The sequence below is a fragment of the Dendrobates tinctorius genome, unplaced genomic scaffold, assembly GCF_039654945.1.
Source record: "Dendrobates tinctorius isolate UK_male_01 unplaced genomic scaffold, ASM3965494v1 ptg000070l, whole genome shotgun sequence".
Taxonomy (NCBI): Eukaryota; Metazoa; Chordata; class Amphibia; order Anura; family Dendrobatidae; genus Dendrobates; species Dendrobates tinctorius.
This window is the reverse complement of record NW_027361738.1, coordinates 84,074,576-84,101,028: the sequence shown is the minus strand read 5'-3', so window position 1 is coordinate 84,101,028 and position 26,453 is coordinate 84,074,576. Positions and strand designations below refer to the sequence as shown.

At 46.1% G+C, this 26,453-nt stretch overlaps 1 protein-coding gene across 1 annotated transcript in view; it reads left to right on the top strand.

Annotated features, from left to right (window-relative positions):
* Positions 1–26,453, top strand: part of CASD1 (CAS1 domain containing 1) — a 72,009-nt gene that overhangs the window by 25,161 nt on the left and 20,395 nt on the right. Inside the window, exons 11-16 of the mRNA XM_073582059.1 lie at positions 14,741–14,830; positions 16,592–16,711; positions 17,053–17,209; positions 18,272–18,351; positions 19,321–19,422; positions 20,730–20,870. Coding sequence (XP_073438160.1) covers positions 14,741–14,830; positions 16,592–16,711; positions 17,053–17,209; positions 18,272–18,351; positions 19,321–19,422; positions 20,730–20,870 — 690 coding nt within the window. The remainder of the gene's footprint in view (positions 1–14,740; positions 14,831–16,591; positions 16,712–17,052; positions 17,210–18,271; positions 18,352–19,320; positions 19,423–20,729; positions 20,871–26,453) is intronic.

Sequence of the window (26,453 nt, the reverse complement as noted above, 5' to 3'; positions counted from 1 at the left end):
GATCTCGGGGCCTCATGCAAATATCGGATCTACTCTTCCAGCTAGCAGAACAACATCTGTTATCCATCACAGCATTGCACATAAAGGGGGTAGAAAATATACAGGCAGACTTCCTGAGTCACAGGCACCTAAGACAAGGGGAATGGTCCCTAAACCCCCAAGTCTTCCAACAAATAGTTCAGGCCTGTGGCAAGCCAGAAATAGACCTGTTCGCTACCGCACACAACCGGAAGGTCAGGAAGTTCTGCTCACTAAATCCAAGGGAAAACCCCTTCGCAGTAGATGCCCTACAAATACCCTGGAAGTTCATCCTGGCTTATGCATTTCCCCCGATAACAATGATCCCAGTAGTGGTCAGGAAAATTAGGGCGGATCGAGCGAGAATAATTCTTATAGCTCCGTTTTGGCTGGGGAGGCCTTGGTTCTCCCTTCTGAGACTCATGTCGGTGACAGATCCATGGATATTACCGGAGATTCCAGACCTGCTTTCCCAGGGACCAGTGGACCACTCTCAGGTGAAAGGCTTCCATCTAGCAGCCTGGAATTTGAGAGGGCGCTACTGAGTCACCAGGGATTCTCTCCAGGGTTAATCTCCACCCTGTTGAAAAGTAGGAAACCTATAACATCCCAAATCTACGGTAGAACGTGGAAAAAGTTCCTAGACTTCCTGGGGGAACCCTTGGGGGATGTAGCGCCAGTGGAACCTATCCTAGAATTCTTACAGTCGGGGCTGCAACTGGGGTTAGCCACTAACACACTCAAAGTCCAAGTCTCAGCTTTGGGGGCCCTATATAACTGCAACTTAGCAGCCAATAGGTGGGTTTCCCGATTGATAAAGTCCTGTGGCAGGTCAAGGCCGGTCATTATCCCAAAGATACCACCCTGGGACCTCAACCTAGTCTTAGAGGCCTTAACCAAAGATCCCTTTGAACGACTACTAGAGCTGTCACCAAAGCTACTTACACTTAAAACTGTCTTACTGGTAGCCTTAACATCAGCCCGAAGAGTGAGCGACCTACAAGCTCTATCTATATGTCCTCCATATACACGGATCTTGGATGACCGAGTGGTTCTAAAGGTATTGTCACACTTAGCGATGTACCACCGATCCCGACCAGCGATATGACGTGGTCAGGATCGCTGGTACATCGCTAAGTGGTGGCTAGTGAGCTGCCACACAGGCAGATCTCACCAGCGACATCGCTGGGGTCGGGAGTCGCTACTTACCTGTCACACTAGGCGATCCTGCGTCCTCCCGCCCGGCTCCACGCTCGTCTCGCCGCAGGAAGCTGACGACGAGAAACAGTCCTGGACGTTCTCGCGCGATCAGCGATAATCAGCGGGGGAGCGTGTCGTAGGTAAGTATCACACACAGCGATGTCGCTAGCAATATCGCTATAACGTCACAAGTTATAGCGATATTGATATCGCTTAGTGTGACAGTACCTTAAGACCATACCTTAGGCCGGGTCTGGTCTTATCTCCCCAAGGTAGTCCAAATGTTTCATAGGACTCAGGAGATCTCCTTGCCATCTTTCTTTAACAATCCTAGAAACCCTGGGGAGCAAAAGTTCCATACATTAGATGTAAGAAGAGCCATAGTACAATATATGTCAGTAACTAGTCAGTGGAGGAAAGATCAGTCCCTTTTTGTAGCCTTTCAGGGTAGTAGAAAAGGGCATGGGGTAGCTAAGAGTACCATTGCCAGATGGATGAGGGAGGCCATTATGTTATCCTACTCCGCAAGTGGCGCTCCGGTTCCAGAAGGCATCAAGGCTCACTCCACCAGAGCCGTGGCTACCTCCTGGGCAGAGAAGGCTGAGGTATCGATTGAGCAGATTTGTAAAGCCGCTACTTGGTCCTCACCTTCAACCTTTTTTTAAGCACTACTGACTTGATCTATCTTCCTCTACTGACCTAACCTTTGGTAGAAGGGTGCTTCAAGCGGTGGTCCCTCCCTAAGGTGTCTTATTCTACAAAAGTCTCATGTGTGCCGTCATGGGAGATGGGAAAACACCAAGGTTACTTACTGGTAGCCGGTTTTTCCGGAGCCCATGACGGCACCTGTATATTCCCCCCCTTTTCACTCCTTTGGTGTGCACTATAGTTTGGGTGCTTTTTTTTTTAGTTAGATATAATGTGGTGATAGTTTTACCGTGTGTACTAACCCGGGGGGGCCTCTCATGCTCTGTAAACCAACTGAAGCGAGGGATAGATACCGCCCCTTTATCTTCAGTAGGGTTCCTGTCCTGACTGGGCGGATCCTCTCGTGTGCCGTCATGGGCTCCGGAAAAACCGGCTACCGGTAAGTAACCTTGGTGTATTTATATCGCTTCCACTGTGTGCTATATTCCTGTTTGGCTCCCACATGTAATAAAATGAACACCTATTTGCATAAAGTCTGTTTGAGTGTGCGGTGAATTAAATTAACGTGCCACTAGGAGGCTGACACTATGCAGAAAAAAGTTAGCTCCTCCTCCGCAGTGTATACCCCACCGACAGGAAGTAGGATGTTCAGTTCGTGAGAAAGCAGTAGGAGAAGCAATCTATAAACAAGAGAAAAACCACAGAAAACACAAATCCATACTGTAACAATATTATACAGTAAACCGTGCTGTTCAACTTGGGAGGGTGCTGTGTCCCCAATGAAGGCTCAGAGAAACAGATTTTACGGTAAGCAACTAAAAATCCTGTTTTCTCTATCGCTTCATTGGGGGACACAGAAACCATGGGACGTCCCAAAGCAGTCCCCAAGGGGAGGGAACAGCAAACAACTCCAATCGGGATGAGGAAGTCACCTGCAAGGTCACCTGCGAGGTCTTTTCACCCCGAACGGCACTTGCCGAAGCTAGGCATGGGCTCTGAAAAACCTCATGGACCTGTGGAGGACATATGATCGCACTGCAGAGGTTCCAGAAGAAGGCCCAAAGAGTACCGCCAGGAGGACACACACTGCCCGGGCAGTGTGCGTCGTACTGAAAGGAACGCAGTTGTTCCTGAGCTGGCAACCCTACTAATGTCGACCAGATTCCGCGAGCAGACGCTGACCTGGAGGCCAGAAGACCTCTATACTTCAAGCAGGAGCTTGATAAGTACCGTTGCTGTAGCCAGGTAGCCTGATGAGAGAGCGCCACGAAGGAAAAGTTCGAGGCGGACGAAAGAAAGGGAATTTAGAGTGATGTAGAGTGGACCCTTGATCCACAGGAAGTGTACCACAGCTGCTATAGAGTCTGTGAGGCCCTAGGAGTGGTGGGGAGCCTGAAAGGGAAGGGTACCAACTGAAAAGAAAAATGAACCCGTCCGTTGCAAAAGCAGATATCGGTAAAGCCCTGAAGAAATCAGGACCTGGATAAGGCTGTGTTCACACACAGCATTTTTTGAGCAGTATTTTTAGCAGTTTTGCCAATAAAACCGCTAAAAATAAGCTTCCCATTAATTTCTATGCATTTTGCACTTTTTGTGCATATTGATGGGTTTTTTTTACCGTGAAAAAAAACGCATCGCGGTAAAAAAACGCAGCATGCTCATTAATTTCGTGGATTTTTCCGTGTTTCTGGCTAGTTCAATGCGTTTTGAAAATGCGCCGGAAAAAAACACATCAAACCGCGCAAAAACCACGACGAAAACGCGCAGAAAACGCGAAGACAAAAAAGGCACGGTTTCTGGGAAGGGAGTCAGGTTTTTGAGCAGAAATTTTCTGCTACGTGTGCACTTAGCCTAAGAGCTCCATGGAAAAATCATGCGATTCACAGGAGGCAAATGCTGAACGAAGAAGAATTTCTTCCTGAGAACAAGGATGGACTCAATCCTAGATCCCGAAAAGGCACGCTGAGGAAAATGCGCTGAAGAACGGCGAGGTTCAGCCTGAGGAAGGAGAGCGCTTGTCCTTCCGGTGACCTCCAATAATTTAGCGTATTGGAGCCACACGGAAAGAACGGGAAGCTGGTAAGGGACTTCTTTGGAGAGAATTTCGCTCGTGAAACAAAAAAACAAATGAACCCCTAGATGGGAACGATGAGGCGAAATCTCATGTTTCCTGCAAGAGAAAATTTTTGGATAGTGAGGACGGTCAAATTTTCCGACCGGTCCCCAGCAAGAATGCTGTGACGAGCAAGCTAGACCATGTGTCTATAGAACTTTGTAGCACGGGTGGAGACTAAGGCAGGACACGATATAGCGGCGGATGGGTTCAAGGTTGACCTTGCCAACTACTGTGTGAATTTGCCGTTGGAATCTCTGAGGGATACACTTCTGGGATAGGAAGGACCGTAGAAGTGGGACACTTGGAACCGGAGGGTTCGTAGTCGCAGAAGTAGTCTAATTTGCGAAGGGCTCAGGAGGAAAGAGATATACTAAGGCTCCCTCTTGTTTGGAAACTGCTGAAGGCCGTTCTGTGAGAAAATGACAAGACCTGAGAACAGGCCACTGAGAACCTGCGAAAGAGCCGAACACTGAAAACGTACTGAATGGAACCAGGGGATAAACTGGATCTCATCGCCGCGATGTAGGCTCAGGATGGCTATGAAAAGACAACTGATTGCTCGACTAAGGTAGAACGAAGACTACTGGATGACTTTGAGATCAAAAGGAAGATAAACCCAGCATACCGGCATGAGGGTGGATATGGAAAAAAAAATAGTGTAGTTGGACTTAGAAAAGTGATTAGTCGAGCAAGGAAAGTCCATGCAAAACATGGATTATGACAACTGTAAGGAAAGTTGGGTTTAGGTAGATCAAATAGACACCAGAAGACAACTAGGCTGACGAAAGGCAGGTCAATCCGTATGACGATGTAAACGACCGAATCTATCCTGGACCCTCTGGAGCAGGGAGGGGATGACGGTGTGTAGACCCGCTAGCCTAAGTCTAAGACAACACGCACCCAAGGATAACAGTGAAAAGATACAATACTAGCCGAAGGAAAAAACGCGTTATCAGACTCATCCTTGGATCCAAGACTGGAGCAGCTTTCTACTCCGGTCGATGCTTGCGCAGAGTTAGATCCCACTCCTGTCTGAGGTGGGATACTTGTCACGGTCAGAAGTCACATCTGTGAGCTTTACTTGGCGTCTGTAAGGGTACTGTCACACTTGGCGATCTACCAGCGATCCCGACCAGCGATATGACGCTGTCAGGATCGCTGGTACCAGGGCTGTGGAGTCGGTAAGCCAAACCTGCGACTCCGACTCCTCAATTTCCCTTACACCGACTCCAACTCCGACTCCACGACTCCGACTCCGACTCCCACACATATTGCTTATATTTAAGTGAAAAATTTATTGTAGTACAATGTGAACCTCAGACATTTAATCATTTTTATGATCCAATAATCAAGATATTTAGATAGAACAGAATATATATTGGTGTACTACCCGGTTTTCATTCTTTTTGGTACAGATACGATATGGATAGACAGATATGGATAAATGGATAGAGCAGATTTCTAATCTGCTTTTGCTATTGAAAACATTATCTATGAGCTCAAAAACCTTTCAGGTGATGCGGTTTTTTAAAAAGATGATCAGCTTTTGCAGCGGAAAAACGTATCCTCAAAAAACACAGGAAAAACGCTGTGTGTGAATGTAGCCTTAGATCAGTAATAGAACAGCCATTTATAGGATATTTCATAACTTTCCCAAACTCCTATTAAAAAATATTCAGCACATCCTGCATTGAATTACTGTACCCAATTTATTATATATTTTAGGAGTCGGTCCATTTTATACCGACTCCGACTCCACGAAAATGAGCACCGACTCCGACTCCACGACTCCGACTCCACAGCCCTGGCTGGTACATCGCTAAGTGGTCGCTAGTGAGCTGCCACACAGGCAGATCTCACTAGCGACATCGCTGGGGACGGGGGTTGCTACTTACCTGTCACACCAGGCGATCCTGCGTCCTCCCGCCCTGCTCCACGCGTTGCTCGTCGTCACAGCAGGAAGCGCCGCAGGAAGCAGACGACGAGAAACAGTCCAGCCTGTTCTCGCGCGATCAGCGATAACCAGCGGGGGAGCGGGTCGTAGGTAAATATCACACACAGCGATATCGCTAGCAATATCGCTATAACGTCACAAGTTATAGCGATATTGCTAGCGATATCTCTTAGTGTGACATGCCCTTAAGAAAGAATAGGTAAGTTCCGACAGATAAGGAGCTTAGGTATTGTGATAGCTCGAAGGCCCTTAGGGCATACTAGAACTTATAAACTACTGTTTGCCAAACATTAAAGATAGGCGGAACACACCGGCAGTAAAGATAGCTTCTGGACAGTACTGTAAACTGATCAGAAGATGGCAAAAAACTCTTGTGGAGCAACTCACAGGGTACAGAGCATGCCGCAGTAAAACCGCGACCATCCGTACCTGACACGAGAGAGTCTGACCCACCTGAAGGTGGAGTATCCAGTTATGTTGCTGCCAAGATCCGCTCTGTGGGACAGAGATCCGTTCTGTTTGGACATGGTAGTGCTTACGTTTAACTGTTAACAAGCCACAGATGTTATTGACAATGAAATATGTAGCTGAGAGGTGTCTTTGACTCACCTGAAAGCGGCTTGTAACCGCAGCTGTAGCCCGCCATGAGCAATAAATGCCGGGACCTCACCTCGAGTGGCGATTAGACGAGAGCTTAGGCAAAGGCTGCAAAAGACCGTGAGGGACGCGAGAGAGGACGCTTCTGACTCACCTGAAAACGGGACAGTATAGCCGGATCGGTGTAGTTGATGGCCTTGGGTACGTTTGAGTTACCAAGGAAGACGGCATGTATTTACTAAACATGTCTGGTAGTGGACTATTCAAGTGCTTGATAAGGGATAGAGTACTGCTGCAATAGGACACGAGGAACCTGAAGGTTAGAGCGTCTGACTCACCTGAATACGGTACAGAACACCAGTACCACTGAAGCAGTCAACCCCAGACACGTCTCCACAGTAATACGGCCGTTTGACTACTGTACCTGGTAGGTAATGCGTTTGCAGCCTGGATAGCGGATATAACCCAGCTGCAATTGTCTCTAAGTATCCTGTGTACAAATCAGCGTGGAGAGAACCCGGAGAAGGGTATAGGAGACCGCCATTTCTGAGTTGCGGAGCGGTCTAGGCCTGGATACCTGACGACATTAGGCAGAATGACGGCTTGTGTGTTGCGGTCTAGGTCTGGGTACCTGACGGCATTAGGCAGAATAACGGCTTGTGTGTTGCGGTCTAGGTCTGAATACCTGACGGCATTAGGCAGAATAATGGCTTCTGTGCTGCGGTCTAGGTCTGGGTACCTGACTGCATTAGGCAGAATAATGGCTTCTGTGCTGCGGTCTAGGTCTGGGTACCTGACTGCATTAGGCAGAATAATGGCTTCTGTGCTGCGGTCTGGGTACCTGACCGCATTAGGCAGAATAATGGCTTCTGTGCTGCGGTCTAGGTCTGAAAACCTGATGGCATTAGGCAGAATAATGGCTTCTGTGCTGCGGTCTGGGTACCTGACCGCATTAGGCAGAATAATGGCTTCTGTGCTGCGGTCTAGGTCTGAAAACCTGATGGCATTAGGCAGAATAATGGCTTCTGTGCTGCGGTCTGGGTACCTGACCGCATTAGGCAGAATAATGGCTTCTGTGCTGCGGTCTAGGTCTGAAAACCTGATGGCATTAGGCAGAATAATGGCTTCTGTGCTGCGGTCTAGGTCTGGGTACCTGACGGCATTAGGCAGAATAACGGCCTCTGTGTTGCGGTCTAGGTCTGGGTACCTGACAGCATTAGGCAGAATAACGGCCTCTGTGTTGCGGTCTAGGTCTGAATACCTGACGGCATTAGGCAGAATAACGGCTTCTGTGTTGCGGTCTAGGTCTGGATACCTGACGACGACAGGTAGAATAATGGCTTCACGCGTAGTAAGCCGTGCCACGAAGTCTGTAGTAAAGCAGATTCTGACCAGTCTATTCATCTGACGGTAGAACAGTAGGCCTTGGATCAGAAAGAGACTAAACTCTACTCTCTGTTGTGCGCCATGGTTCCAACTTCTGGACCTGCGAGTTGTGGTCAGCTTCTTTATCCGCTGAGCCACAGCAGACAATTGCCAGGTAACACGGACTTCTATTCAGCTGGAAGACCGGCCCAACCCTGGAGACGTGAAGAGATATAAGCATAATAAGGAGCTGCTTCTAACAGTATTAATCCAGCGTCCGCGGAGGGGGCTGCAGAAAAATGAAGGGCGAGTGTCTGTGAGCCGTAGATATGGGAGCAGTTGCTATGCCAGGACCCCAACGTCTTTATGTGAAGCAATGGTTGAGACCTGCTCTGCTGAAAATCAAGGCACCTATCTGTAATGGCCGAAAACACAACAATCGTGTGAAAAATCAGATTTCCGCCAGACATACTGATGTACTACAGACTGCGCGGCAGAAGATAACAATTATGCCAGTAAAATACACGACTCTAGAGTACTATTACGTCAGTGACTGTACAGCTCTAGAGTAAAATTACTTCGGAGACCGTACGGCTCTAGAAAAAACATTACGTTAGTGACTGTACTGCTCCAGAGACTGTGCGACTGGGTCAATTGGGGGCTCCTGGACGGTGGGAGAGGACCACAGTGGAGGAAGAGGAGGAGATGGAGTGACTTAGAATTAGACATGAGAACAATCCCACTAATCGCTGCAAGAAGGTTAGGGGACAGGAGAGCAGAGGAGGGAGTCAGTCTGCAGTGCAGCTACTTACGGCAGATGTCCTGTAGGAGACTTCATGGCTGTAGAGAGAGACAGGTCCCATAGATGGATGCTGCTCCTCTTTACCTCAGCCGGAAAATGGCGTCTGTTAGAAGACGCAGGGCAGAACGCGCGCGCTATGAGGGCGGTCAGAACACCGGGAAGCCCGCTCTAAGCTAAACGCGGGGCCCGGAGGAACAATATGGCGGCGGCTCCAGCCCACAGTGGAGGCTGAGGGTAGTGGGCGGAGACTGACGCCACACAGGAAGAGGAGAGAGACACAGGCGGGAAAAAAGCCCGCCCGGAGCCGGGAGGAAGGGGGGGGCAGAGTCAGCGCTGTAACTAGGCCCAAGATGAAGCCGGGACCTAGATTACAGCCGGCGGCGCGGGAGACCGCGGAGGTCATAAAATATAAAACCTGCAAAAGACAAAGTGAGCAAAAACCCTGCTGTAACTAAATAAGTAAAAGCAAAAGTGCATCTAAATTAATACAGAGTTTTTAGTAATACTGTTTTTGATCAAAAGTAGCATGAAAACCATCCCACCACGACACGGTAACTCTGTTCGGGATAGTCCTACACTGTCTAATATTAAAAACCTTGTTTTGTGTCAAAGTTGACCTCAATGTGTGAACAAGGGCAGACAAAAGGACTGGGTCCCAAACAGTAGACACCAGTCTGGGGAAGCCTTATATACAGTTTCCAGCTCTGGAGAGGGAGGCCACACCCCAGCTTGCACAGAATGCAAAAAATACAAAGAAAAAACACAAAAATTGAGCTTGGTTTAAGATGATACACATGCAGCGTATAAATGCATGTTGACATTGGCCATAAAACATAAAATAGCGTCAAACGGGTCCCCACAGTGCTAAAATTGGCACAAACAGAGTGCCATGACGCCACTTAGACAGGCTGCAAGGGGGCACAAAGAATAGGAAGCCTCTGTGTGCCAAAACCCCTCTCTTCCGCAAAGGATCTGCAAGGCAAGTGCTGAGGCCCCCGGAAGCTGCCGGAAGGTATGAACTGCGCTAGCCGCCCAAACTACCCTCTCTTTGAATAAATGTTGTTGTTTTTTTTTTTTGTTTTTTTTTTCCTTTCTTCTTCCTTTCCCGTTTTCTTCTCCTCTTCAGCACCTGGGGGGAAAGATGGAAAGTACCTCCTCAATCACGAAAATCGGACGTCCGGAATCCATGTTGCGGGACGTCCGTGTCTCCTTGACCGACAGGCTCTGGTGGGTGAGTGGGTGGGAGACGTAGGCAGGACCAGGTATTCTTTCACTTGCAGATCACCTAAACACACGTCTGTGTTAGGGATTTTGGGGTCCTGCCGTCCAGCCATATGAGGATACGGGGTGGCAGTACACGCCGTACTCATTGTCTCTGTGTGGGAGTACAGTAGTGACCATTGACACTGTATCCCTAAAAACCTGAAAAGAAACTACGCACATTGAGGTAGATAAGGGTCTAGTGAAAGACCCGTGTCTACCTCCTACTGACACTAAGCTAAACTGAACATCCTACTTCCTGTCGGTGGGGTGTACACTGCGGAGGAGGAGAGAACTTTTTTCTGCATAGTGTCAGCCTCCTAGTGGCAGCAGCATACACCCCATGGTTCCTGTGTCCCCCAATGAAGCGATAGAGAAAGAGAGACACCGGACACGGTCAGATGTATGCTCCTTCCTCGGCAAAAGCTGGCACACAACTGGACTTTATTAGTAGAACAAAGAGATCATGTAACAGGCAGGAAGTGGGTGTTGCACAACTTTTCAACAACTATGGTGTCAGTCTATGATTGGTCCATGTTAGGTCCACCCCATATATACAGTGCTGTGCAAATTAATTGGGACAAAGCATTTTTTTTAAGTAAAATCGTAAGTTGGTTACCAGTCAGTGATTCAAACCAGTTTTAACTGATTTGAACAGGTGTGAGTGCCTGATGAAAGCAGATAAAACTGGTTTAATCACTGACTGGTAACCAACTTATGGTTTTACTTAAAAAAAATGCTTTCTCCCAATTAATTTGCACAGCACTGTAGTGTCTTGGTGTATTCACTTCACATTCCAAAAATTCCTTCCAGGGCGTTGTTCTAGGATATAGACGCCATTTTGACACATCATATCTGAACTGGTTTATGTAAGGTTAATAATTGATTTCATTAGCCATTCTTTCCTTCACAACTGCACCAGCAGAATAGTGAGTGCAGCTCTGGGGTATAATACAGGATGTAACTCAGGATCAGTAATGTATGTACACAGTAACTGCACCAGCATAATAGTGAGTGCAGCTCTGGAGTATAATACAGGATGTAACTTGGGATCAGTAATGTAATCTATGTACACAGTGACTGCACCAGTAGAATAGTGAGTGCAGCTCTGGGGTATAATACAGGATGTAACTCAGGATCAATAATGTATGTACACAGTGACTGCACCAGCAGAATAGTGAGCGCAGCTCTGGAGTATAATACAGGATGTAACACAGGATCAGTACAGGATCAGTAATGTACAGGGGTTGGACAAAATAATGGAAACACATGGAAACATCAACAAAAGTTAGTTTAATATGGTGTAGGTCCACCTTCTGCGGCGATTACAGCCTCAATTCTCCAAGGTATGGATTCATACAAGGTGTGAATTGTTTCCAAAGGAATTGTAGCCCATTCTTCAGTTAAAACACCCTCCAGTTCTTTGAGCGACGATGGCGGCGGAAATCAACATCTAACTTGAATCTCTAAAATCGACCATAAATGTTCAATAATGTTGAGGTCTGGGGATTGTGGGGGCCAGATGAGATGCTCAACTTCATTACAATGTTCCTCGTGCCATGCTTTAACGATTCTAGCTGTATGAATTGGTGCATTATCATCCTGAAAGATAGCGTTCCCCTCCGGGAACAGTGCTTGAACCATAGGATGCACTTGGTCGCCCCAAATACCTAAATAATCTCGGCTGTTAATTCTTCCATGAAGGGATATCATTGGCCCGGCGGATCTCCACGAATAGCACCCCAGATCATCACAGAACCTCCGCCATGTTTTACTGTTGGGAGAAGGCAGTCTGGATGGAATGCTTCTTTTGGCTGTCTCCAAACGTGCACTCGGCCGGTGGTCGGGAATAGGGTAAACGATTCGTCTGAGAATATCACATGTTTCCACTACTCGAGGGACCAATTCTGGAGGTTTCTACACCACTCTAAACGCTTTGTCATTGAGAGCAGCGGTTTTCGAATTGCAGCTCTTCCGTGGAATCCAGATTTGTGCAGCTCCCGACGAAAAGTTTTCGTGGAAACTGGTTTCTGTAGGTGTTCATTGAGCTCAGCAGTGATGTTCGGAGCCGTGGTCTTGCGATCCTCTCTCACAGTTCGCTTTAGAGTCCGACGGTCTCTCTCAGTCAACTTCGACTTTCGGCCGACCTGTGCGTTGCTGCGGTCGTTTTTCCTTCTCTTTCAAACGCAGTCATTACTTTGGAGACAGTACCGCTTGACACGCCAAGCATTCGGGCACTTTCTGTTACACTAGCGCCTGCCATACGAGCACCAACAATTTGGCCTCTTTGAAAATCCGAGAGGTCTGCCATTGGTATCAGGTTCTCACCAATGTACTTAGGCTGTGTGCACACGCTGCGGATTTTGCTGCGGTTCCGCAGCGGTTTTGGCCGCTGCGGACCCGTAGCAGTTTTTACCGCGGTGTACAGTACCATGATTCCCTATGGGAATCAAAAACCGCAATGGAGACGGTGCGGAATTTTCCGCGCGGATTATCTGCGGTTTTCAATCCGCAGAAAGAATTGATATGTCAATTCTTTCTGCGGATTCTGCTGCGGTTTGCCATCTCCTCCATTGAGGAGATGAAAAACCGCAGGACAAAACCGCAGAGCAATCCGCAGGTAAAACCGCAGGTATTTTGACCTGCGGATTTTACAAAATCCACGCGGATGAATCCGCACCTAATCCGCAGCGTGTGCACACAGCCTTACAATTCTGCAAAACAGTTAATTTACAGACACATATCACATAACACAAGTAATCAACTACAAAACCTTACCATATGTCACGGTTTGCATGTTTATAACATGTTCGAAGACTGCACCAGCAGAATAGTGAGTGCAGCTCTGGAGTATAATACAGGATGTAACTCAGGATCAGTAATGTATGTACACAGCGACTGCACCAGCAAAATAGTGAGTGCAGCTCTGGAGTATAATACAGGATGTAACTCAGGATCAGTAATGTAATGTATGTAAACAGTGACTGCACCAGCAGAATAGTGAGTGCAGCTCTGGAGTATAATACAGGATGTAACTCAGGATCAGTAATGTAATGTATGTACACAGTGACTGCACCAGCAGAATAGTGAGTGCAGCTCTGGGGTATAATGCAGGATGTAACTCAGGATCAGTAATGTATGTACACAGTGACTGCACCAGCAGAATAGTGAGTGCAGCTCTGGAGTGTAATACAGGATGTAACTTGGGATCAGTAATGTATGTGCACAGTGACTGCACCAGCAGAATAGTGAGTGCAGCTCTGGAGTATAATACAGGATGTAACTTGGGATCAGTAATGTATGTACACAATGACTCTCTATACTCTTTTATGTATTTAAAACAATAATCATCAAGCACAATGTAGCACTGTGGCCAAGAGCAGAAATGTCTCTCTTCCAGAGTAAACATCCAACAGGGATGAGTTAAACAGACAACTCCCAAAGATGTCGCAAACCAAAAAATGGTGTATATACAACGTCCCACAAATCACAAAAAAATGAAACACTTTTATTAGATAATCCCATACAAATGTAATGTCCAACAAACACTACAGAACAAACACGGAGGGGGAACATGGAGGAGACATGAAGGTAAGCTAGGGATGGAATGGGAGACAATGTATATCCAGAGAGGGCAAAGTCAGGACTATAGTCATTATAGGCAGCTTCAAGTATCATAAAGTTGGTAGAGAAAAAAGGTAAAGAGGGACTATGCCCAATATTCGATACCAATGCTGTAGTAAATCACTCCTGCTTGCCACATAGTTAGTGGTGTCTCCCACACTATGCCCAGCGGCCCCTTGACACACGTTTCTCGTTGCAGCTTATACAAAATGGGGTATATACTGGCAGAACTCTTAGGCTTAAATAGAATATTGCCTAAAGTGCACATGAATGCCGACGCACGTGTCTTGGAATCCATGTATCCCCTCCCCCATTGCTGTCGCTACACTGTAGGCATGCAGGCAGAAACCCGCTCGGTGACGTCATTACGCATGCGCACAGTGCATATATCGATAGCTACCGAGGAGATATAAACAAAGGAATCAAGATGCCGTGTCACCATCGGCGGCCATTTTGTTGAAGACCATGAACACAGCCATTTTTAGAAGTTAATAACACTACTCTATCTATTCTCCCCATATTAGAAAAGAGCACTTAATGTGCAGGATACAAAAGATGTGGCAGCAGGGGATAAATGATCTCTAATGAAAGGGGCAATAGTCTTATTTAAACCTAAGAGATCTGCCAGTACATACCCCCTTTTGAAAAAGCTGCAATGAGAAACGTGCGTCAATGGGCCACTGGGCAAGGTGTGGGAGACACCACTGACTATGGGTAAGCAGGAGTGATTTACTATGTTGGTGTTCTGTTGCTGTTTCTCGCTTCTTCTGACCTCGTTTTATTGCAAACCATCATGTGAGGAGAATTATCTCTGCTGTCCCTGTACTTTGGATCACTTAGAGGTTTTCAGTAATGACTTCCTGCTCTATCTAGACCGACGTGACTGCTGTAGTCAATCGCAGGCTGTTAATAATGTGTTGGACACCGCTGCGGGCAGTGATTGGCTGCAGCTGCCACATGGCCAGTGGACTAGAGTCGGATTGTTTTGCTTGGAGAGATATTGGCTGTTTTCTGCCTTGGTGCAGGAGGCAGCATTTGCAAATATGATCACAAGAAGGGCCACCATATTGATTGTCAGTTTGGTGGCCGTAGTGAAGGTTTATATGGTCCTTATACCAGCGCTGACTCCAACTTTCTCTTTCTTGTTTGATTTCAGACAAAATTGTTGAATCGGGATCAAACTGATGAGTGGAAGGGATGGATGCAGCTCGTCATATTAATCTATCATATATCCGGAGCCAGCTCTGTGAGTATCGTCACTGCGGTGACTGGTCCAAGTCGTTTGTATTGTAACACACGGAATAAACAGAATCTGCACAGACAAGTCTGTAATAACGTGTCCTATGAGGATGTGCGGCAGTACATACACTGGTATGTAAAAGTTTGGGCACCTCTGGTCAAAATTACTGTTGTGAATAGTTAAAAGTTAAGCAAGTTGAAGATGAAATGTTCTCTAAAAGGCCTAAAGTTAAAGATGACAAATTCCTTTTGTAATTTAGGCAAAAAAAAACAAAAAAGTATGTGTGTTTGTATTGTCATATAACTTTGACCAAGGTTTCAGACCTTAATTAGCCTGTTAGGATTATGGCTTGTTCAGTATCTTCGTTAAGAAAGGCCAGGTATTGCAAATTTCCCAGCTTTATAAAAACTCAGCCTCCAAAAATCTGCAGCCATGGGATCTTCTAAGCAGCTGCTTGGCACTCTGAAAATGGTGGAGGCCTACAAAGCAGGAAAAAGCTATAAGAAGATAGTATTTTCAAGTTGCTTTTTCCTCTTTTCAAAATGTAATAAGGAAAGGTCAATTAACAGGAGCAATGGAGGTCAAGATAAGATCTGGAAGACCAAGCACAATTTCAGTGAGAGCTGCTCGTAAGATTGATGGGCAAATCGGAACCCCCGCTTGACTGCAAAAGACGATTTAGCAGACTCTGGAGTTGTGGTACATTGTTCTACTGTTGAGACACCTGCACAAATATGGCCTTCATGGAAGAGTCATCAGAAGAAAACCTCTCTTGCGTCCTCACAATTAAATTCAGAGTCAGAGAAATATGCAAAAGAACATCTACGCTGATGCATTTTGGAAACAAGTCCTGTGGACCAGTGAGGGTAAAATCTCTGGCCACAATGATCAAAGGTCTGGAGAATAAAGGGGACAGGAATTCAGGAAAAGAACATCTCGCCAACCATGTTAAGCATGGGGGTGGCTCAATCATGCTTTGGGATTGTGTTGCATCCAATGGTACAGGAAACATTTCACGGGTAGAGGGAAGAATGGATTCAATGAAAATTCAACAATTTCTTAATGGAAGCATAACACCATCTGTAAAAAAGCTGAAGGTGAAAAGAGGAAGAGGATGGCTTCTACAAATGGATAATGATCCTAAACACACGTCAGAATCCACAATAGATGACCTCAAAAGGCGCAAACTGTAGGCTTTACAATGGCCCTCACAGTCCCCTGATCTGAACATCATTGACAATCTGTGGCTAGACCTCAAAATAGCAGAGAATGCAAGACGACCCAGGAATCGCACAGAACTGGAAGAATTCTCCAAGGAAGAATGGAAGAAAATCCCTCAAACAAGAATTGAAAGACTCAAAAAGCATTTATAAACTGTGATACTTTCAAAATATATATTTTTTTCCTAAAATACAAAAGAAACGTCATCTTTAACTTTAGGCTTTTTAGAGAACATTTAATCTTCAACTTGCTTAACTGTTGACAATAACATTATTTTGACCAGGGGTGCCCAGACTTTTACATGCTACTGTAGACGCTGCTGATCTGACAGCAGAATGCTTCATCGATGGGGCCAAACATGGACTGACATGTAGGGCTTCCTCACTCAAAAAGAGGGAGTTGCAGCATATCAGAAGAGGCTGCTGCAGAACCTCACAACACACCCATCAGCTACTGCGGCATCTCATAATATGCACCTCAGCTGCTGCAGAACCTCATATACACTCTTCATGTAATCACTAGTGACTTCTGTTACCTCTCTCCTAGTTTTTGCCGGTGTACATGCACGTACGGGTTCTGGTCGCTGCCTATTTATTTCAGACTGGATACGGACACTTTTCCTATTTCTGGTTAAAGGGAGATTTTGGAATCTACCGCATCTCCCAGGTACGTAGATTTTCGCATATTTGTAGAGTAGTGTAACTGCATTAATTGCTCTTGAGTAAATATTCGTGTTTCTCTGGGGGGCGCTCTGTTGATGGGATTTTATACTCATCGTCCAGAAGAGCATCAAAACTCTTGTGGAATGGTTTCTCTTTCATGTTAAAGGCATGTGAGTGAGTTGGTTGGGAGTTCAAGAAGTTAGGGATCCCACATTTCTCTAAATGAGAAAGACCTTTAAAAAAAAAAAAAAAAAAAAACGCTGGCTAAACCTTGGGTTTTCATCATGAAATGTTAATATTTAATAGGTTTCATGGTATTAATGCCGTTCATTTCTGCCGTCCTAGGTCTTATTCCGCCTGAACTTCTTGGTGGTCGTCCTCTGTATCGTCATGGACCGGCCCTACCAGTTCTACTACTTCGTTCCGTTGGTCACCTTCTGGTTCATGGTCATTTATGGATCCATGGCTTTATGGCCACAGATCACCCAGAAGAAGGCAAATGGTAACAGCGACCTCTGGTTTCTTCTAAATTTACACCTTTGTGTATTTTAAATGTGGGTCAATTCTGTTGTCGTTTTTAACTTTTTCAACTCTTTTAATCCTTTATGTTTGGGTTAAAAACGTAAATCTAAACATAATAGATGTATAAAAAAAATTGTCAATACAGACAGGCCCCTGGTTACGAACTTGATATATTTTTTAACTTTGTAACCTAGATATATATTTAAGTAGGGGGAAAAAATGATGCTGATCGCCACCCATCATACAGCCCTCTTCTTTCTGTCGTTGGCGGTGGCACGTTTTTGGCCTCCTCACTATAAGCCAGGACTTACAGCTGCGTCCAGGCTATGTCATAAGATCCAGGGCGTGGAAGCGGCTGGAAGTCTTAGAGATGCATTGGAAAGTAGAAGACCGGATAGTGAAGAGGTGAGCAGAATTTTTTTTTTTTTTTTTTTTTTTAATCTTTTTTAACCAATACTCATCACATGGATCTGTTTTTCTTCTTTCCATCATCGGGTAGACGATGATTTCCGGCCACGTCCAGGCCGTAGCTTTACTGCACATGATATGCAGTGACTTCCAAGCCTGTACGCGGCTGGTAGTGAAGGGGCAGGAGATGTGGTGCGCGACGGTGGAAAGAAGGGGACTGGACGGTGGTCGGAGAGTTCTGTTGTGAGGAGAGACTATACAGGGTTTTTTTTTTTTTTTGAACATCTGATGTTCGTTACTAGGGGTCGTACATCAATCTGATGTCCTCATGTCCACGCAGTAATCTAAGTATAAGTATAGAAACGCAAGCATGTGCCGTGTGCTAATAGACGTGTACTCAGATAAACCCTCCTGTAATTGTTAAGTATTGATCGACGCTCGCTGACTGCAGCTTATCTGTTACAAACACTTGCCTGTCCAGTAGGTTTTTCCTCCCTGGAATTGTGCGAGCTGGGGGAGCGGGAGATGAGTCGCTGGCAGACTCTTTTCACAAACATATGTTATAATGAATAATTTGTGTAGTAATTTGGTTCTGTTCCTCCGTCACATTGATGTTGCATTTCCTCTTCTCCAGCTAATAACATTTGGTATTTCGGGCTGGTGTTGAAGCTCGGCTTCCTGCTGCTGTGTATCTACGTCCTGTCTCGTGCTCAGGTACGCTGCATTTCCTTACGTGGACCTCCCCTGTAAATTATGGCTGTGAGGGTCATGAAGGGCTAACTGTACATGCGGGGCGACACCTCATGGTTTTTAGCTTCTAAAGACCCTAATAAATATGACCAGAGTCTACCATCTATCCTACGTGTCCTTGCATGGATGCATCTTGCCATGCACACTGATGTGACACAGAGGTAAATCAGATATTAATGGGGGGTGGTGTGCAACACCGAGATATTGATCGCCTATCGTAAGGATCATTGACATCAGCCCGATCCGCTGTTATGTGATCATTGAATGGAGTGGAATAGCGCGGCTCCGTGCACTGTGTTGTGGCCATTTCTCAATATTGCAGATCGGCTCCTATTGGAGTGGATGAGATCTGAGCTACAGTACATGAGAACAGCCAGTACACTGTGTATGGCGCTGTGCTGCTCTGGCTCCGTAGACCATAGATCCGGCAGCTGATCCAGTGGGGGTTTGGGGTGCCAGACCCCCGCTAATTAGATATTGATGAACCACCCTAAGTTCTGGAAAACACATTTTAGTGTAGATGGCCATTTGGTTCCATACAGTTCCCATGACAACACTGATGGAAATTGGACGTGGCAGCCGTGGAATCCAGAGAGAATATATATAAAGGCGTCAGTGCGTTGCGTTCGTGAGCTGCAGTTACACACCCTTTCTCATAGGGTTGTTGGACCCCCATTTCTCTGTTAGATGGGGGGGTCTGTGTTGTGTAACCTTCCGGTATCTGAAATTTGTGTTGCATCTATATGACTTTAGGAAGGCCAGGAGTGTTAACGTTTCAGTAATCTCATCATGTCTGACATTTACATCAGTGCCATACATTAATTACCACTGTGGAAGCCACACTAGGGGGGGAAATCACGGCACAATAGTAGTGCGGATCTGGTGTTTATTTACCCCCACGATATTCTCTGATGTTCTGCTCTTTCCTCCCAGGACTCCTTCGAGAAGATCTTCTCTCTTTGGCCGATCTCTAAACTGTTTGAGTTACATGGTGAAGTCTACGAGTGGTGGTTTCGATGGAGTTTAGACCGATATGTAAGTATTTTCTCTACACTCCTATGGATTGTGGTCACCTCTTCATTTTAGAGCATCTGGAGCGTCTCTTTTTTTAGGACTTTGTGCCTGTGTCTTCCTCCACTATTGTGGCTCCTTAAATTATTTATACATTTCCTGGAGGAACAAGAGAGGGATAATGTAATACAGAGATATTAAATGTTCAGGCCACTTTCTAATAATGTTTCATGCCCTAACATGAACAGTTTACATAACTCATTGAGTGTCCCAGAGGCCGCTGTTAGATGCTGCGGTTATTAGTAACCATTGCATCTAAGGGTTAAGTCAAAGAGAGAGAGAGTCCTTCAGTCCATCGATTTTCCCCTGTGATTCAGTCAGTAGTGGAGTGTATTCTGTAAGATAAAAGGATCGCAGGGTCCATTTCAATAATGTAAAAAAAAAATCCAAATTGAAAAAACCCCCCCACAAACTTCTTACGTAATTCTGTATTACGTAAGCATTCTATTTTACAATGACATTCTAAAAAGGTCACAGTACATAGAAGACAGAGAGGGTTTATTAGTGTGTCTGCCTTCCCGATCGCTGTGTGTACAGTATATAGGAATCGCGGACAACAATGTGATCGATGGGTGTAGGGATATAACGGGGGGTCCTAGAAGACCCTGATCCCCCTCTGCCTTGCAGTTAGTTACTAGGCTGAATTTGCACCTTTTAACTGGGACTAATGTACCAGCACTAGATACAGGGAAAATGAGAAAAAAAAGTGCTTGTGTTGAAATTCCCCCTAAAAAGTCTTTTATGACCTTATAGGCAGCACAACTTGTGAAATAAATATATAAAAATCAAGAAAAAAAAATAATTGCAATCTTGTCGAGGGGGAAAAAAAAACAACTTGTCTTGATTACATAAAAATAATTGTTACGGGAAGTGGAACACAATTTCAATGTCTTTCAGCGATCCTTTATGGTTCTAGAAAAAAAAAAGAAAAACAGGCGCATATTTCTTCTATTTACCTACCAATATGGCACGATATTGGCAATAAAAAATGTTGAGAGGGTGAAAGTAAAATAAAAAATTATGCTATGAAAACTGCCTCATCTTGAACTGGTTAATAGAATATGGCTCTCAGAATATGAAGAAAAAAAAACAACACTGTCTTCTGTCCAAAGAATAGCAGCATCAAAACACAGCATCTATAATCCATAGTTTCTGGGTTGGATGTGTGGCCCCCAATATGGCTGCCGCCACATCCCTTGGAGGGGTGGAGAAAGGCAGATCTTACTAACATGGCAATGGTGGCTGATTCTTCTGTACGTTGTGTCTTGCAGGCTGTTTTCCATGGCATGCTGTTTGCATTCATCTACCTGGCGTTACAGAAGTATCAGGTGCTTTTTGAAGGAAAAGGGGAACCTCTGTTTTCCACCAAAGTCTCCAATGTGCTGCTCTTCTTCTCCGTCGTGTCTTTTTTGGTAAGTCCTGATTATATCGATATATCCAAGAAATATACCATAACTTTATATCATGGGAACTCCCTTTTAAGAACCAGGACAGAACATCTGGGAAACTTAGTAGTTGTCTAGTACTTTTTACTTTGCTCCAATATGTGAAAGTAGCGCTAAATAGACCAGAATGCAAATGTTCTTCTTCTGAATGCCGGAACCACTGGGAGGTCACTTGGTCCCTGCTGTCATCTTTTGGTCCGTTTTGCCCCAGTTCCATCCCTTCTCGGTTCTGGATTCATAAAGAATCCCTATTGTTAGTCAGTCTATAGAGTTTTCTTTCCACCTGCCTGCAACAGATGCTGGGGGAGCAAGTGGGCACAGGAGAGAGTGACCGAGGGGGGGCTTCTAATTCTCCGGTGCCAGCAAGTCTGCGATTTGCATGCATCCGGCCACATTCCAACTAGACGTGCCGCTCAATACACTTGCATTACGTCTAGCTTGCACATGACCACAAGTATGCAAATTACATTCTTGCGCTCCTGGCACCAGAGAGTCCTGACCGCGCACACTCACAAGTCTGCAGTCACATCGAGTGACTGCAGACTTGAGCCCAAAGCCTGGAGAACCCCTTTAATGGAGTGCTAAGCAAAATACGTGTAAATCATATGCAATTAAAAAAAAAAATGGAAGACTCTTTCAAAAGATCTGATGCACTTCCTAAATGTAAATCATAGATATTATGTAACAAAGACAAGACAAATAAAAACTTTTAAAAAGAACCTGTTTCTGAGGACAAAATCTCTGTAGTTTGTAACCCATAAATGACCAACACCTGGAGGGATTGCCTAGCAAACTGGAAATCCCTGCATGTTTTTTGGCTGTCGGACAGCCGCGAGATATGCAGCCGCAGGGACTCGAACATATTATTCGAACACCCCAAAGACACTCGGATAGCACCCGAGCATGGGCAGGATAACACCCATATATTAGTACTGTGCAGCATTTTTCACACACCTGCCTACAACTTTTGCAGAGTGAGAAGGTTTAAAAAATAGAATTATAATTAAGAATAAATTTTCAATTAACAAAATGCTCAAAGACTTCAATAATTACTATGCTGTAATTCCAGAGGAGATCTAATTGACACACAGCCCGTGAGACTATTGAATGACACTTGTGCACCATTAAACAATTAGAGTACATCTGTTATGTAGCCAGAGGGATTGTCACTAAAGATACCACATATACTAGGTCCAATATAAGTACTGGCAACTTACTTGTAGGTTGCTCAATTTCCTCTGAGTCCTTATCCATAATGTGAATGGTAGTAAGGAACTGTAGTAATCGTTCTGTATATAGCTTTCAGTTGCAAGTTCACAGCGGCATTCCTCAAAATGTGCAGACCTGACAAGGAAAAGTAGATGGGTGCAGCTTAGCCCCACTGGTTGCTGCCTGAGTTGATGGAACTGCTGGACATCAGATTTAAAAGACCCGTTACCATGATGGGTCCTTCATCTGCTGCACTAAGTTTCCTTGGCCGTCCAGTGTGTATTACGTCTTCAACTTTGCCCATTTCTTGCTGCTGCTTCAGAAGAGATTAAACAGCACATCTGGAAATCCCAATCTTCTTTGACAATTTTACTTGGAAGAGACCTGGCTGATGCAGTATAACTTGTTACCTGTGACCTGATATGATCTTCTGCAACCTAACCTTTGTAGCAGTTTGTCTGTTCGTCACCCACTTTTAAGCCTCCTACACGGCTGTTTCCGTTTCAGTTAGTGACCATGTTACACCCTACATATGAAAATGATGATCATTATCACCTGTTTGGTAGAAATGGTTACCCACTCACCTGACTATAATCCTACAAAATCCACAACTATTTGCAAGCATATCTAGAAAAAGGCAAAGGGCGACCACCAAATATTGATGCGATTTACATTTCTCTTTTGTTCATTCACTTTTGATTTTGTTAATTGGTAAAAAACATACGATTAACTAGCCACCCCTTTCCCAATTAATAAAAAAAATAATAAAAAGACCCATAATTTGCACTGCGGCGTACATTGAAGTCCCATATGGTAAACCACATAAAGGAAAAAAGTTCTGTGGTTTTGTTTTGTTTTTTTAAACCACAAAAATATGAAATAAACTGTACTTTTGGTATCTCCATAATCGTACTGACGTGAAGAATCATTTTTACCACACTATGAATGCCATAAAAGCAAAACCCCTGAAAAAAAAGCAAAAGTGGCGGAATTGTATTTTACTCTGTCGCCTCATTGGGGGACACAAGACCTTGGGTGTTATGCTTTCTGTCCACTAGGAGGCGACACTATGCTTAATCTGAAAAAGATTTGGCTCTGGCTCCTCCACAGTATACACCCCTGGGCGGCATCCGCCTTACCTCAGTTTTTGCTTGGTGTCGCAAGGAGGCACACCATAAGAAGATTCTTCTTGACACAAATGAAGAAAAGAGAGTCTCTCTGAGACTCCCGGCATGGCTCCCTCCTCGGTCCTCTTTTTAGCGGTACCCGGTTGAGGTAGAGATGGCTCTTCCCCATGTCGCTCCCTCCCCAGCCCTTCGGGTGCATGGTTCGAGGTCGAGAACCCCCCTTCTTCCCCAGGCCCTGGGCCTTTTGGGTTGAGGCTGAGGTGATTAAGAATTCCTCCTGATGGCGTTGAAGCGCCCTCCCTAACCCCCTCTGGGGATGTTAGGTTGAGACGCCGCAGGTAGGAGCTGCGTTCGCAGCGCTAACTTTATTGTAGCCCCAGCACTGCTGTGGTCTGCTATGGGGCCGGGGGCTGTCATATTTGGGCCACAGTATGCAGGGATTCCTGTCCCTGCGGCAGCGACAGCCCTCTAAAGGGGTCAAAAAGACCCTACACAGGGCTGCGCTGCGTATATAGGGGCGTCCGGGCGATATGGCACTCATCCGGGGGGGTTTTTGGTTCGTTTTCTGCCCCCCTCCGGACTACCGCACCGCTCTGGAGCCCTTCCCGGGCAGGATTTTGTACTTTAGACCGCGGCTTCGGCCTAAGCCGAAGCCGCCGCCCTTGTTACCGCCCCCGGCCTGCCCCCCTGGATGATAATGACGCTGCACAGCGTCATACAGGGAGCGGATCGAGCCAGGAAGGCGAGGTTTTGCCTGGCTGCGCGCCCTTTTTCTGCTCTCCGCCCCTCCTCCCTCCCACCTCTTTACCTCAGGGAAGACAGCAGCGCTGCTATATTACTCAAGAACGCTGCACAGTCTCCAGGGGGCGCAGAACCGAAGTTTTTCTGCTGGCGCCGGATCTAGGAGCACACCGGTGGGGTAAGGCACAGCAGGATATTATCCTGCTGTGGACGCAGACTCCCTATAGGTTCCCTATAGCGCTCCTCTGCATAGCCACCCCTATAAGGTTTTTGGTCAGAATAACCTGCTGGCACTCAGTGCACTATGTCGGTCTCCAGGTCCGAAAGAAGGAAAAAAAAAAACAGGTTTATCTGCTGTTACGCAGTCTGTTCAGCCTGCAAAGCCAATCTTCCCAGTGGCAACATGCACCGTACTGCCAGAGTTGTTCCCAAAATGCTGGGTCAGTGCCCCAAGAGGCTCCTGTCACTGTTTCAACTCCACTGACATGCCGGTATGGGCCGCATCTATGTCACAGTCCATAGATACGCTGACTTCCACATTGCTTCAGGCTATGCAGGGTCATATCCCAGCTATAAGCGGACAGGCAGTCCCTGGCAATGCTAGTAGTGAACTGCCCCATAGGTCACGTTCAGCTACGTCCTCCCATGGCTCACGGTCGTCCCGCTCTAGGCAGAGACACCGTAATTCTAGGTATCCTAGACCGTCTCGTTCCAGAGACGGGCGCAGCAGATCTCCACAGAGATCTTCGGGCATGGAAAAACAGCGGTCCAGTTCTCCCTCCAGGCAACGCCTCAGCGATGCGCAGGATTCAGAGGGCATCTGTGACTCCGAATCAGAAAAGGAAACATAGGAGTCTCAGGCTCCTTGTCATCCTAGCAATACAGCGCTAGTTGAGGACATTATCACTTCTATTCATCGGGTGCTGGTTTTATCCGATGCTCCCCAAGAACCCCCAAAACATAAGATCTGTTTTGAGGGGTCCCTGAAGTCCCTAAAGTTTTTTTCTGATCACCCAAGCTTTCAGGACATCCTTGATAAGCATTTTTCGCAGCCTGCCAAAAAATTTGCCAACCGTAAATAAAACCGTAAAAAAGGGCTAGATACTCTTTTTTCTCAAAAAGACCAAGAAGTGGACAGATCCTCTGGAAATCGATCCCCCTATCTCTAAGCTTGCAGCACAGTCTCTCCTCTCACTGCCAGATAGCTCAACCCTGAAGGATACAGCAGATTGGCAGGTTGAGCGCATGGCTCGTTCAATTTTTGAGGCTGCAGGAGCCTCCCTAGCTCCCGCGTTCACCTCAACGTGGGCAGCCACGGCCATTCTGGAATGGGCCAAAAAGATTGCAGGAGAGCCTCCAAAGGTCTGCTCCTCAGATGTTCGATCAACTAGTTCAGATAGCGGTGGTGGCAGATTACATACGCCTTGCAGCTTTTGATTCTGCAAGAGGCGTAGCAGGTATAGCAGCGAATGTAATTACAATCAGACGTATCCTCTGGCTGTGAGAATGGGAAGCGGACGCGTCTTCAAACAAGCCTCTTACGGATCTCCCGTACGTCAGTGGGAGATTTTTTTCGGGGAAAAATTAGACAAGATGTTTTCCAATGCCACGGGGGGTAAGAGTACCTTTCTTCCCCAACCGCAACCTAAACGTACGTTTAAGCGACGTAACCAGGCTAGGTTCTGGTCTTTTCGGAACTCCTCAGGCTGGGCCGCTTCACGTCCTTCACGGAATTACAACCGTTCCCCCTCACAGGGACAACCAAAGGACAGCACAGAGGACGGACAAGAATTGGCGGTCAACATCAGGCCAGGCAAAGCCCAAAGGAGGGAATTTTCAGAATTTCTCCTCGTCATGACTCACGAAATACGGAAGACACCCCACCTGTAGGCGGTCGACTTTTAATCTTTCAGCAAGTCTGGCTGCCTATTACAGAGGACAGGTGGGTCAAGGAAATAGTGTATCTCTCTCCTTCAAGCAGGAGTCATAATACGGGTTCCCGAAAACGAGAGATTCCGAGGACTCTACTCCAACCTATTCGTGGTTCCCAAAAAGGGAGGCAGCGTTCGGCCAATTCCTGGACCTAACGCAACTCAAAAAGTTTGTAAGAGTTCGGCAGTTTCGCATGGAGTCCCTTCGATCCATCATTGCGGCTATGGAACAGGGAGAATATCTCGCCTCCATAGACATACAAGAGGCATACCTGCACATCCCTATTGCGCCTGCTCATCAAAGATCTCTCAGGTTCACAATAGGGCAGAATCAGTACCAGTTCGTGGCTTTGCCTTTCGGATTAGCCACGGCTCCCAGAACATTCACCAAGGTTATGGCAGCCACCATGGATGTCCTACACTCCAGAGGCATAGTGGTCCTCCCATGTCTGGATGATCTACTCATCAAGGCACCTACTGTCAAAGACTGCGAAGACAGCGTCTCGATCACGATCAACACACTAACTCGTCTAGGCTGGCTA